General features: G+C 48.7%; 1 protein-coding gene across 1 annotated transcript in view; it reads left to right on the top strand.

Annotated features, from left to right (window-relative positions):
* The first annotated feature begins 13230 nt into the window (after positions 1-13230).
* The window catches only part of LOC119437564 (protein obstructor-E), a 47242-nt gene continuing 45207 nt past the window's right edge, over positions 13231-15265 (top strand). Inside the window, exon 1 of the mRNA XM_037704570.2 lies at positions 13231-13504. Coding sequence (XP_037560498.1) covers positions 13453-13504 — 52 coding nt within the window. The 5' untranslated portion in view covers positions 13231-13452. The remainder of the gene's footprint in view (positions 13505-15265) is intronic.

Consider the following 15265-nt stretch of genomic DNA (forward strand, 5'->3'; position numbering starts at 1 on the left):
CTTTCCCACTTTGGTATACGTGGTAATATGTTCAATGTCATTGAAAGTTACCTGCTGAATCGCACATTCCGTGTTCGGGTTGGGAGCGCTTTATCACGGCCTTTTGTGCAGGAAACTGGAGTCCCACAGGGTGGGGTGCTCAGTGTCACTCTCTTCATTATAAAAATGAATTCCTTGCGTCTATACATCCCACGCAACATGTTTTATTCAACGTATGTCGATGATGTACAGATTGGATTTAAATCATGCAACCTTGCAATCTGTGAGAGGCAGGTTCAGCTTGGTCTGAACAGGGTGGCTAAATGGGCAGACGAGAATGGGTTCTGCCTAAATCCACAAAAGAGCACCTGCGTCCTTTTTTCTCGAAAGAGAGGACTGTACCCTGACCCCGACATTGACCTGCAAGGACAGAGTCTACCTGTAAAAACGGAACACAAATTCTTAGGCATAATTCTTGACACAAAGCTAACATTTATACCACACCTAAAACATCTAAAAAACAAATGCATGAAAACAATGAATATTTTAAAAGTGTTGTCACGCACTACATGGGGTAGTGACAAAAAGTGTCTGTTAAACTTGTATAAAAGCCTCATACGAACACGCCTAGACTACGGGGCCATAATTTATCAGTCAGCCACCCCAACCGCGTTGAAGATGCTGGACCCCGTCCACCATCTAGGTATTCGCTTGTCTATAGGTGCCTTTAGGACAAGCCCTGTAGAAAGCCTTTACGTGGAATCCAATGAGTGGTCACTCCACTTGCAGAGGACCTACACAGCTTTTATTTATTTCCTTAGAGTGAATGCAAACAGTGAACATCCCTCATATTCCAACGTAAATGATTTGTCCAGCTCCCACCTCTTTCATAACCGACCTGCAGTAAGACAGCCCTTCTCTTTGCGTGTGAGAAGTCTGGCTGAGGAAATGGATGTCCCACTCTTTGAACATCGTCTAATGACACCCACTATAGAGCTCTCACCGTGGCAGTGGCAGATTGTAGACTGATTTGTCTTTTTTACATGTTACGAAGCACGCCCCGGTTACACACATTCGAATGCACTTCCTTGAACTGCAGCATAAATACTCCTGTCCGGAATTCTACACCGATGCATCAAAGTCTCATGCTGGCGTCTCTTATGCAGCGGTTGGTCCATCATTTTCAGATGCCGACGCCCTGCACCCCCTAACGAGCATTTTCACAGCAGAGGCTTATGCAATACTGTCGGCTCTTAAATACATCAAAGAATCGAAAATACCAAAAGCAATCATCTACACAGACTCGCTGAGCGTAGTAAAAGCCTTAAAATCTCTTAAGAGGCACAAAAATCCTCTAATAGTATCGCTTTATTCATTCATATGCAGTATTTATGCGTCTGGGCAGCATGTTGTGGTGTGCTGGGTGCCAGGACACCGAGACATCGAGGGAAATGTACTGGCAGACCAGCTTGCCACATCCATCAAGGCAAAAGCTGGCAACACATCTATGCTCGTCCCTGTTCTCGATATGAAGCCATATCTACGCAAGAGACTTCGAGTCCACTGGCAACGTTTGTGGGACGGCCAGACTCATAACAAGCTTCATTTAATTAAGCCCTGTTTAGGGAACTGGCCATCGACCACGAAATCTAGAAGAAATGATGTCCTATTCTGTAGGCTCAGAATAGGACACACTTACGGAACACATAATTACCTTTTGTCTGGAGGCGAACCCCCGACCTGTACTAGATGTGGGGATGCACTTACTGTACTTCACATCCTAGTACAGTGTCCAATAATAGAACCTGAAAGAAAAAAGCACTTTGTTCAAGCCTATAAAGAGAATATACCCCTTCATCCAGCGATGTTTTTACATAACGACCCGATATTTCAGAACGATTCAGTTTTAGCCCTTTTAAACGACATCGACATTTTGCAAGTTCTTCGCCCGAGAGATTCGTAGCGGCATCCTCTTTCAGAGGATGCTGCTGCGACCGCATATTTGAAATGCACTCTCCTCCAGGCCCTTGCTCCTAAGGGTCTCTGTGAGGCAGTAGTGCCTTGTATCGCTTACAACTTTTTATGCTATATTCATTGTGCCCCTATCACGTCATTGTCATGATTTTATTAATTTTGTCTGTTTTACGCACCTTTAGTGCGCAGGATTTTAGGCCCCTTTACAGCCACCCTACACCTACCCACTTTCATTGATCATACCATTGCTCACTCAGTACAATACGTCTTGGCGCTCTTTGGCCATAGCTGGCCCTTGCGCCACAAAACAACATATATCATCATCATCCTTCTCTGAGCTCATCGCCGCCCTAACGACTCCACCTATTCTTGCCCAGTTTGACCCTGCTGCTCCCACGGAAGTACGCACAGACGCTAGTAGTCACCGCATCCGTGCAGTTTTAGCCCAAAACCAACGAGGCATTGATCATGTTATTGCGTACGCCAGTCGTCCCCTATCGAAATCTGAACGCAATTAGTCTATTACGGAACGGGAATGTTTTGCCCTTGTCTGGGCGGTTTCGAAATTCCGTCCTTCATTGTATGGCCGCCCTTTCCGTGTTGTCACTGATCATCACGCTCTCTGTTGGCTTTCTTCACTGAAGGACCCTACGGGACGACTTGGTCGTTGGGCGCTGCGCCTTCAGGAGTACTCTTACTCCGTTACCTACAAGTTTGGCCGCCTCCATCTGGACGCGGACAGCTTGTCCCGCTACTCTGTTGACCAACCAGACGAATCAGACATCGAACCTAACCCCTGCGTTATGTCTATGTCTCTCTCACTTTCTCCAGATTGGTGACGAACAACGTCGTGATGCTTCTTTGCAATCGCTCATTGACCGGCTGGAATCCGCACCTAAGGATGCCTCACTGCGCATGTTCACCCTCGTGAATGGCACCCTTTACCGCGTAACATCCAATCAGATGGCCCTGAGCTGCTTCTCGTTGTGCCTAAACATCTGCGTTCAACGGCCCTGCATGAGCTTCACGACGAACCAACTGCTGGTCACCTTGGCGTATCAAGCACGTGCGACCGTGTCCGGCGCCGCTTCTTTTGGCGCGGTCTCGCCCGGTTATGTGACCTCCTGCGACAAATGCCAACGTGGGAAACGTCCTGCCGCACCCTCGGCTGGACTGCTTCAGCCGCTCTCCATCCCGACCGAACCATTCTTCCGTGTTGGTTTAGGCCTTGTCATTCCTTTTCCTGAGTCACGATCAGGCAACAAGTGGGTCGCCGTTGCTATCGATTATGCGACCAGGTATGCAATCACTCGAGCGCTCCCCACCAGCACTGCTACTGACGTTGCCGATTTCTTGCTCGACCATGTTATTCTACACCATGGCGCCCCTAGCCAATTGCCCACAGATCGAGGCCGCGCATTTTTATCCCGAGTAATCTACTATCTTTTGAGCTCCTCCTCAACGCAGCACAAGTTGACCACTGCCTACCATCCCCAAACAAATTGCCTCACCGAGCGACTAAATCGCACCCTCACAGACATGCTCTCAATGTAAGTTTCATCTGACCACCTTGACTGGGACCTGGCGCTACCTCACGTGACCTTCGCCTACAATTCATCGCGTCACGATACCGCCGGTTATTCACCCTTTTATATGCTCTTTGGCCGTGAACCGACGTTACCAATGGACACCCTTCTTCCGGCTGCTGCCGCGCCGCGAAGCGAATATGCACGTGATGCCATCGTTCGTGCCGATAACGCGCGTCAGATCGCCCGCTCTAAGCTGTTGGCCTCGCAAGCATCCCAGAAGCGCCTCTATGGCAGCCGGCATCACGACGTTCGCTTCTCGCCGGGTGCCTTAGTTCTTCTGTGGTGTCCATTCCGTCGTGTTGGCTTGTCTGAAAAGTTCTTATCTCGGCGCCTTCCGAATCGTCCGCCAGGTCGCGGACGTCACCTACGAGATTGTTCCCGTCTCTCTGACTTTACCGCCTGCGATCGCTCCCAGTGACTTAGTTAATCTCAGCAGACTGAAATCCTACCGCCCTCATTCTAACGACAACGTGTGAAGTGCGCTGAGATGGCGCTTCCACCGCCAGGGGTAATGCTACGAGTGAGGCATTCAGCTTGAGGCAGACGACGAAGAAGACGGCTCTCTCTGGTGCTGGTGGCTGTCCACCATCTTGGCTACTGTGTCTCTCACATACTGCAAATACAGTGTAAATAGTCCCGCCTTGTGTCGTTTTACGTAAGAATATTCTACGATGGATCATATCCATGTCATCAATCAGGTAATCGAGAAATCTGCGGAGTACAATCAACCTCTATATATGTTTTTCATAGATTATGAAGAGCCGCTTGATTCAGTAGAGATACCTGCCGTCATAGAGGCATTGCGTAATCAAGGAGTACAGGAGGCATACGTGAATATCTTAGCAAATATCTACAAAGATACCACAGCTACCTTGGTGCTCTACAAGAAAAGTAGAAAGTTACCTATCAAGAAAGGGGTCAGGCAAGGAGACACAAGCTCTCCAATGCTCTTCACTGCATGCTTAGAAGTATTCAAGCTATTAGACTGCGAAGGCTTAGGAGTGAGGATCAACGGCGAATATCTCAGCAACCATCGCTTTGCAAATGACATTGTCCTGTTCAGCAACACTGTAGATGAATTAAAACAAATGATTGATGACCTTACCCGAGAAATTGTAAGAGTGGGGTAGAAGATTAATATGCAGAAGACAAAGATAATATTGAATAGCCTGGCAAGGGAACAAGAATTAAGGATCGCCAGTCAGCCTCTAGAGTCTGTAAAGGAGCATGTTTAACTAGGTCTATTACTCACAGGGGACACTGTTAATGAGAAGGAAATTTACAGAAGGATAAAATTTCGTTGGAGTGCATACGGCAGCCATTACAAAATCCTGAATGGGAGCTTATCACTGTCGTTGAAAAGAAAACTGTGCAATCATTGCATTCTATCGGTGCTGACATATGGCGCCGAAGCTTGGAGGGTAACAACGAAGCTCTAGAACAAATTAAGAACCGCACAAACAGCGATGGCACGAAAATTGTTAGGTCTCACGTTAAGAGACAGGAAGAGAGCGATGTGGATCAGAGAGCAGACGGGGATAGCCGATGCTCTAGTTGACATTAAGAGGAAGAAGTGGAGCAGGGCAGGCCATGTAATACGTAGGATGGATAAGCAGTGCATCATTGGAGTTACAGAATGGATACCAAGAGGAAGGAAGCGCAGTCGAGGACTGCAGAAAACTATGCGGGGTGATGAAGTTAGGAAATTTGCAGGTGCAAGTTGGAATCAGCTAGCGCAAGATTGGAGTAACTGGAGATCGCAGGGAGAGGCTTTCGGCCTGCAGTGGACATAAATATAGGCTGTTGCTGATGAATTACTTTATGGCCCATATTGCAACCTACGAATTGTAACCGGTGAGTTTGCACGACGTATCCACATGAAGTGAACCACCAGGATGACACTAGTTCCGAGATATTATTTCCCGAAGTGTGGGACGAAATACATGAGCGTTCCAGTTACTTTTGTGCTTAAATTATGGAAGCGCGCTTTGTTAAAAAATTAACTCGAACTACGGTGCATTTTAGAGAGCAGCTCTTAGGCGCCTGTTCCTGGGGCGAGCGTCGGCATTCTTCCTCGTAACCGAGCGGACGAGCACAGCGAAGGATGAAAGCGAACGCGGAGCGCAGCGGGAGATCAAAGACGGCGATAACGAAGCGAGCGCGAGGAGGAAGGCGGAGGAGGAAGGCGCCACGGAACCATGAGGCGGAAAGCGGATATGGCGAAAGGTGTGAGGCGACGATGGTTACGAGATGGCGCCAGGGTCGTCTACATGGAAATGAAGCGCTGCATGAGCGGAGGTCTGTCTGCGGTGGCTACTATGAATCGCGCCCACTCATCACCCCCGCACTGCCTTTCACTATCTCCCGATTAGCGAGGCAGTCGCGCCACACTTCGCTCCGTTCGCAACGTGCCGCACGAGACAGATTGTCCACGCCAGCCAATATACCGCCAAATGAAAATGCCTATAGAGCTGCGCGCAAATTTCGCATTAGGCAGTATCCTAATCGTCGGTGAATTTTTAATGGAGACTTTGAGGGTGCATATCTGCAAATTGGTGTCATTACTGCAATTCATTGCAAGTGAACGTGCCTTGCAAGCTCACGGGCTACATTTCCAAAATTGCAATATGTGCCGTAAAGTAATTGATTAAAACGTAATTATTGAATTTTTGTAATAAGTTGAATATGTGTTTTGATTTCTCGTGCAAGTTCTATCTGACTTTAAATAACCTAGCTCAAGGGCTAGAATTGTGTTGTCTGCTACAGGCAATTCTTAAAAATTCCGGAAAGCTTAAAAATGATCGCCCTCTATCTAGATGTTGTCCCAACCATCATGCACCAAGATTTAAAAATATGCAAATGCGATGTTACTCGACAGCACCAAGATAAGGTTGTTTGCAGTCGCTTGAAAATATTCAGATTATTTGTTTGCATTCCGCCTAATTAGATAATTAGGCGGAATGTAGTATTTTTCCGAGCGTGACAGAATTCCGCGAAAAGACACATAGTGCCTCGAGCGGCCAGTCACGCCGCAATTTTGCGCGCATTCGCGGTCTTCTTCCACGCTCAGAAAAAACTTTTATGCACCACGTATTGAGCAACAGAAACCTGTATCGGACGTTTTTCATGTTGCTCTACAATTTTACCATTGACACTTTTAATATAATAGAATATTTGAGAAGTTAACTGATTAAGACTTATGTAACTAGGCGGAATGAAAGAAATAATTTGAGTATGTCCAAGCGACGGCAAACAACATTACCTTAGTTCTGTATAGCTACATATCATTTGCATATTTTAAAATCTCGGCGCATGATAGTTGGGACACCTTGTATATGCCTAATTACAGTGATGTAATGAAGTCATGTCTGCTGAGCAGAAATCCTAATATTGAAATCCCGTTCAAGATATTCGCCCCCATAGGCACAAATCATGCATTGTCGTTATTCTTAACTTCAGTGCGAACGGCTTGATGCAAGCCTTCGGAAAAGTGCTAATAGTTACGCCGATGTATTTTCTAGCTCATTTTATGGGCGTATATGTTCAAAAGGGTGCTAGTCACGATTTCTGCTAAGTAAGCATGATTGACTACTCCAGGCTTCAATGTCACCACTTTAAAGGCGCCCTCAAGTACATAATTAAATAGGTAATTACTGAATATCTCCTTTAGAAACTCAAACGTTGAGATTTGTCATTCAGATAAGCTTTTGTATTGTGGAGTCTTCCAAAAATGCACCTTGAAAGGTAAAACAGTGCTGTCCCAGGCGAATTTCTTAAGTGAACACTGCGTTTCAAAATTCGTTAAGAATTACGCACTTTCGGAAGGAGTCCACTGTCGTCCGCTCAGGTGCCGCGCCGCCCGCCCATGTAAGAACAAAACTCGGGCCACACTGCTTACGGGCGTCGTAGCGGTTGATTCTCGCTAATTTCGATTAGTATTGAACACTCAGCTAGCTTCCAAACACGCGAAACATAAGGCAAAACCACACTTATGCTACACCTGCCGCGCATCACGAGCAATGGCGGTCACCTTCTAAGAGGGACGCGCGCTCACCTCCCGCCGCTCCTGGCTAGACATGCTTTGCATTGAGCTATTGATGGCTTTTCAAAATTGCGCAATGTGGATTTGCCTACCATCCGTGCCGGGCAATGGGTGTTCGGACCAGGTAGCAAGGCCAAAATAATGAAGCCCTGTCGTGCAGTACAGCTGCGTGTGGCAGCGTACGCTCCGTAACATAATTTCCTCGGCCGCCGTGGGGTGGCGCGACGAGCCCGCTCGGCGTAGGCGATACACCGCCACCGGTGCTTCCTCGCTCCTTCAGAACTGAGGACGTTGAGAAACAATTATGTGAGCTCATACTACGTATTTCTGGAAAATTATTTCTCGTACCAAGGGCTTTTATTGCGATAAATGTTATACTGTGAGGCGTCGACCGATGCGATGCCTTTATTTCCGAGCAGACGCCCGAGACAGAGTCGAAGCACCACACGAGCCAAATGATGATGATGAGTTGTATGTACAAATGACGACGACGATATGCACAAATAGCGCTCACACAAGGTGATGAGTCGTATGTACAGATGACGACGACGGTATGCCCAAATAGCGCTCACAATGTGGGCACTACAGGCGCATTTTCGACGTTGTCTTCGCCGTCGGCGTTGCTGTTATGTTCCGTATGAAGTCCGGGAGCGATAACACCGTCGCAGCGTCGTATGCTGTACTTGCGATTGAAATCGTGCAATGGGAGCCGACGATCGCGGGTCAATCTCGCACGCGACAGGTAGGAAAGCAGGTAGGAAGCGCGCCGTCTTCAGTCGCGCGCGAGACACCTGGGGGAGGGGTGGGACCGGTGCGGGGCGTTCTACCCCGGCGGCTGCTGCGTACGGCGCGGCTGAGTGGGCGCCATATCTTGAGAGCGATCTTTGATGTGGACAAATTGCGCCGATTACTGGTAGCGTCGTATGCGCGTTTTAGTTCGACGTTTCCGGCGCGCGGGTGAGCGTCGCTTGCCGGAAGTCACGCTACGCCGTCTGCGCTGCCCCAGCTGAAAGGCCATCCCCTCTATTCTCCGACGAGCGTGCGGTCAGCCGCTTTCTTCGAAGCATGCGCAGAACGATCCCCAACCCACGCGCTGCTTTAAACCGCTGTTTGGCATCGTCGGCGAAGCGGCGTGGGCGATTTTCTTAAAGCGATATCGCTAGGCGACACGAAAAAGCATCTGGCCGTCGCCTGTCCACAGAAAACTATCATCATCAGCATTGGTTCGAGCGTCGTCGTCGTCTTCCGCAGCTGGCTTGTTGGCGCCCCTCAAGGCTGAGTGCTTGTGCTCGGCCCGCGCTCGTGCCACTGCTCCGGCCGTTCGTCGTCGTCGTCTTCTTCCACAGCTGGCTGCCTGGCCACACATCATTCCAGCGTAGAATTTCACTTCGCTTCTGCCGTCGTATTACAATGGGGAGGCCGTGTTTACGGGGGCCATGAGCCATTGCGGGAACTATGAGCCATTGCTTAAGGGTGTATGAGCCATTCATTGTGTTACGTGAAGGACAGATTTAATTTTGAAGCAGTTTAACTTTGAAGAATCGCTAGCGGGAATTCCGGGCGAATGCTGCTAACCGCGCCGCTACTTGCTGCTTTCTGGGGTTTTACGTGCCAAAAGCAGTTCTGATTATGAGGCACGCCGTAGTGGAGGGCTCCGGATTAACTTTGACCACCTGGAGTTCTTTAACGTGCATTACAACGCAAGCACACGGGCGTTTTTGCGTTTCGCCTCCATCGAAATGCGGCCGCCGCGGCCGGGATTCGATCCCGCGATCTCGTGTCAGCAGCGCAACGCCGCTAACCACGCCGCCGAGCAAACTCGAGATATCGAACGCAAGAGACAACGGCGGACTGCAGGTATACTGTCAGTGACGTCGTTCTCTCCGTCGCAGCCGAACGTGTGTGCAAGCTCATAATTGTCAAATACTTTAATGAACCGTCGGGATTAACCCAGTGATAAACACCGGGGCCGCACGTTTCAGCTTCGCTGGCTAACCGTCTGCACGGAGTGCTTGGGCGGTGATTTTTTTTCTTCGTGCAATGCATTGTGGGTCGGCACAGTGGCTGCGACCAGCGCGTGGATGAAGTAAGAGCTACCTCGACGTCAGGCCCGTCGGGGCGCAGTGGCCACGTGCGATTACGTTGGCTGCGCCAATGCGTCGAACTATAGACGTTGTTGTCGCCAACGTGGCGTAGCGTGTGCGCGTGCTCACGCAACGTCGGACTATATCTGTACCTTAGTTCGCGTTGAAGCGAAAGGTAGCACGAATGTTAATTCCGTCGCTGCTGCCGTCCCGCTTCCTCACCCCAGCGTTTTGACAGCGACTCTCCGCGGTCATCGAGTGAGGTACGTTCATGTTAACTTATGCGCGTGTGACACCGTGCTTGTTCATTGAGTTAGTGTGCCTATTTTTACATTCATACGTCCGATAAAACTAATATCCTAACTTCGTATAGCTCTCTACTAATTTGCTATCGGAATCGATGCTTCGCCTTTCAGGAAAAACTGCGCCTTTGAAAGAAAGGCGGTCCAGGGCCCCTTTTAGTTAGGGCGTTAAAAAATTGTTACCTGTGCGAGATAACATTAGAAAGGAACGGGTGCGATTTGAGGGCCCACAGCGTGCAGGCGCACGGAACCGGATACATCATATCTGCTCGTGAATGCGCTAGAACTGTAGTTCTACTTCAAGCGGGAAGTTGACATCTTCCTTCAATTGACTTGAAAACAAAAACAGCCGGCGAGGGAAGGTTTAGGTGCTGCCCTCATCCTCCGTGCTGCTGGGTACGACGCACTTAAAGCGTTAAATTATGAACGCCGTAAAATACAGAATGACTGCCACATGTTGGACCTGGCTTACGAATAAGTGACCAATGAAGAAAGCAAGTGCAGGTGGTCAAAAGATTCAAGAACTTGTCTGTGAACTGAAGAAGAAGGCTTTGCAGTGTGACGGCTCGGCTAGTTGCATTGTCGGATATCACGGTGCGCATAGCGGCGGCAATTACGCCTTGGAGTTTGTTTTAATGTGATTAGCTTGCAGTTTGTGCCGTGTTTCTAGCCTCTTTACTCCGGCGGTCTTTTAATAAAAAGAAACACTCGAAAAACTTTGCTACTTGCCTGTATCGAACCACGGCACAGCAGCCGGATGCTGCATCCGCTCAGCAAGAATCGCGGGCTGTGCAACGAAGGATTAATTTCCATGGTTAGTACGCACCAGCACGCCGGCGGTGCAATCTCGCGGGGGGACGTCGCGCGCATGCCACTAGATGGATCAGCTTTTCCAGAGGAAAGCACGAGAGACGAGTCTGGCTGCAGTGCATGGCTCGTACATGATGCCTTTCGGCGGTGCGTCTTTCATTTCTTGGCCTTTACAAGCACCACGCGATAAACAAACAATGGGGATACGTTACCAAGTGCCATTTAAGAACACGCGCCCGCCCGCGCACCACCACTTGAATGCCAATCGCATTAATGACGTCAAACATCCACTTTTAAACATCCAACACTTTGATTGTTATTTCTTCATTTTGTCGTCATTTGTATTTTGTAAATTTAGATTTTACGCCTATCATGACCAGAACGTGCCTTTTCAAATAAAACTTCCCCGAATGCTTCTTTCCCTTTTTTTTGCCACGGTACTGTCTCCTAACGCGTAAAGAAAAAAATATTACATCACAGAACTTGTATTCCGCTGCTTAGGTTCGCATGTATGCAGTGTTAAGTTACCGAAATACTAGGAATGTGGGAGAAAATAAAGCATATTCCGAGATAATTTGAGAAATTTCGGTCGCTCTGGAAGAAAAAGGAGTGAAGGACATTGTGTCATTTTCTTCCTTGCGATGGTCTTTGTTATATTCAAAGCATATTATCTCGTGCAGCTGTCTGATACATTCTTCTATATGCCATCACTATAATCATCACGGATGATAGACTACTAAATGTTACCAGTGAAAGCTAAATGACCTGAACCGGCAAAGTATGAGGGTTGGTTTGAAGTATAATATGCAGAAAAGAAGGGTAATGATGCCTTACAAGGGAGCACCAGTCCGTGATTGGTTCTAGGTTTCTTGAAGTTGTCATTGAGTACATGTATCTAGGTTGAGTAATAAAAGGTGCCTGCATCTTCGGGCAGCAATGTCTAAACGAATAAAAATTGGATAGAAAGCCCATGGCAAGCAATTCATCGTAAACGGCACCATATCGGCATTTTTGTAATGCAAACAAAATAACATATTGATTACATTCAGTCACCTCAAAACTATAAGGCTAAAACATAGAAGATGACAATGGAAAGTGCGATAAAACGACTATGACGCAACAAGCTACGCAAAGGAATGTGATTAGCGTAACGCGCCGAGATATAAAAGTCGCAGCATGTTGACGAGAAAGCACGTAAATGTAGCTGATATGCTGGCTGAGTTTGAGAGGAACATGTGGAATAGAGAAAATAACGTAGCGCATTAACCGCACAATCAGTGATTTATTAGAACAGTAGAATCGACGCCAATTGAAGTCAAACACAGGGGCACATGGAAAACGGGCGTATTGAAAAAGAGGCAATTTCCAAGCAGATGTTGGAGTAGTTGGATTTCGTCTAGATTGTTCAGGCGCACGATGCAGCTCCGCCCTTCCATGCGCACTTAATCAGGATCGCTCGCTGACGGAGCACGCATCATTCCGGATGACGCATAATAAGTGTGCGTTCACGAGTTGGCAACGCTCACTAACGGGATATCGTAACCGGTCGCGGCCGAAAACTCTCCCAAGTGAAAAGCCAGTTTCCCGTTTAGCGATGAGGCGCGTGTCTCCGACGCGCAAGCCACGAATAGCGAGCCCGGCCGAGTGGCGAAGCACAGGAAAGCCGACTGCCGTGCGGATTCCCGGTTACGCACGAGAAACTGGCACTGTCGCCTTTCCCAATAACAGTGCGCGGCAAATTGACATGCGCTACACAATCTGTCGTTCTTGGAAGTACAGGTAAAGGCCTCTGGCGCTCGTCCATACGCAACTCGTGAGGCTGCAGCAGCCACAAAGTCACTGCCACGGTGGCATCGCAAGTAGCGAGAGCTTAACTTTCGTATGACTGCGAGCAGGTACTCGAGGAAACATGTCAGTGACGGCAAGTGCCTCACCTGCTCTCCTCCCGATACTCCTGAGCCAACAAACACATATGACGCCCTGCAACGGGCACGTTCCGGTGAGAACCAAATTGGCCAAACATAGGAGATTTCGGAATTATCATAGATGGCGCGGTCATCTTGAGGTGCCTCATTTGTGTAACCATCAAGTCCTCCGTCATTGGTTTGGTTACTCCCGTTATCGCCGTGCACTGGTCGGTCGAAAGCGAGTGGAAAACGAAATCGGCTATCATTCCCCCAGCATGCCATTCGTGCTGAAAGCGAACAAGCGCAGAGCCCTGCTGGAGACGGAAGGCGTGTGTTCCGAGCTGTACGGGCGTCTCACTTCGTGATGCGTCACCGTCGCGGCGCGTTCAGACACCAGCGCTAAGCACCCCACGCGCCTGTTCCGGGCTAGCGCATCCCTCGCTGCGCGTGTCCCCAAGGTGGCATTTGAAGAAGCGTGCGTGTTCCGTTGCCCAAAGGCCGTAGGCGTCCGCCGACGCGCTATCGTGCTGCCTGATCGCAGCCCAAACGCTGGCTGCTGCTTTCGGCGGCCGCGACTCCGCCGGTGGTTTGGCATTCCTGGGGAGCGGGAAAAACGAGCGTGTGGGGGCGAACGTGACCGGCCCCTCGAGGCGGCGCTGTCCTGGTTTTGAGGCTAAGTCGGAAAGTGAACCGGTATGAAAAGGCGGCCAACGGCGCGGCGCCCGGTACACTTACGCTCAGACGCCCGGTGCCACTCGACCTGCCATGCCGATGCTCTTGCTGCTCTGCGCTCTGCTCGCCGCCTGTGCGCCCTACGGTGAGTGGCCGCCGCCGCCGCCGCCGTGCTGGCCCGCATGCCCACACACCCGGTGTCTCTAGCAAATGTTCACAGCGGACACTTTCTCGAGATTGGTCAGCGCTTGTTTTGTGTGGTTGCCACATCCGCGTGATGTTGCCTCTTGCGATACTGATCGGGTGGTGACATAATCTGGCGGTGCACCGACAAGTGGCTCTGGATACGCGTTCTTTTATGCTAGAAATGGCGGCTGTGCAGACATCGCGATGAATACCCATTCCGCGTGTAGTATGTGTGCGGTCTGACTTCGGGGATTCTCCAACTACCCGGTCCGTGGATGTTGTTTTTGCGAGCTGCCTTTTCAATTAAATTTTCAATTTCCCAATCGTAACTATGAGGAGGTCGTCGGTCTATGTGTCATTGAAATATTTCATAATATAAGAATCAGGCCAGTGGCATGGGCTAAACATTTGTGACGACGGTTTGATAGCAATGAGTTTTTACCTGTGCAAATTCCTGATAGCGGGTTAATTTCAACACTAAAAGGCAAGGAAACCAATACACGGTTCTGAGCCCTTCGCCTTCATTGAGGAACGCGCAGAGATGTGCTACCCAGTGATGATGAAAGTACCCGTGGGCAAAAAAAAAAGAAAAAAAAAGAAGCTCCTTTAGTAATTTAAGCCATTTGCCTAGTTGTGCCCGTGTGCTGGCTTTAATTCAAGCACTTGAACAGAACCTACCAAAAGCAAGTGTACGTTTACCCGCGCTACGCTTGTGATGCACTCTGTGAATCCATTGCACTTTAGTAGAGTGGTTGTGCACTGATGGCGGATGGCAAGCCAGGCGTCTCTGAGAAAGACAGGACTCTTACAGGAGACGCCTGGCAGCCTGCTTTACAGGCTAACCTCACTTTGCGCAACTATGTATTGCGTACGTGGTCATTCTATATACTTTACATATTTTGACGTGCTATAAAGAATGTTTTATTCGTGTGTAGTGTCGAGCATATTATTTCTGTGCGAGTACCACACAATGTAACTTCTAGGCGGGGTTATGTAGATTTCAATTAAAAGCCATTCTCTTCCGCGCTTCGGTAGTAGTCCGAACAGCTACCCGCCTATGCTATCATAGCCAGGATTGGCCGGGCGGGGGCGGTGGAAGATAAAGAAAGGAATAGTTTTAATTCTGAAATGAGCCAGGTTGACTGTGCTTCGCAATGACGGTGCATGTATCAGCTAACTCATAAGCACGAATGATACAGTCGCTTAGTACTGCTCAGATACAGGCGTAAGACAGCGGATCTCGATGAAGCTTTGCAAGATGTTCTGGAACGTACTCACTGTCTGTATGTTCAATGAGCTTTAGCGTTGGCGCTTGTGAAGTCATGGCTTGAGCAGTAGATCCGCTGGAAAGATTTTGTTCTGAACACAAAATACTTGTATTTCACTTCATGGATGAAGATCCTAAAAGTTCTACGGAGCACGTCAAAGCATACTTTCGCTCGACATGGGCAAAGGGTAGCTTTTTTCTGTATTATGAAGAAATTAGTTAAAAGGAGGGCCCAATGATCTAACCTGCTCTATCAAAAAGCAAATATTTCATACGTTGCTATCTAGAGCCTTTTGGCAAAACGGATCTTTTCTCACATTTCAAGCTTACAACTGCGAGATCCAACGTATCATAGTACAAATACTGATCAGTGGATAATCCCACTCTCTCGAACTAACTACGGCGTACAAATTCTCCGCAATTATTTGCCTAGTATTCTAAATCATTACCTGA

The sequence above is a fragment of the Dermacentor silvarum genome, chromosome 1, assembly GCF_013339745.2.
Source record: "Dermacentor silvarum isolate Dsil-2018 chromosome 1, BIME_Dsil_1.4, whole genome shotgun sequence".
Classification (NCBI taxonomy): Eukaryota; Metazoa; Arthropoda; class Arachnida; order Ixodida; family Ixodidae; genus Dermacentor; species Dermacentor silvarum.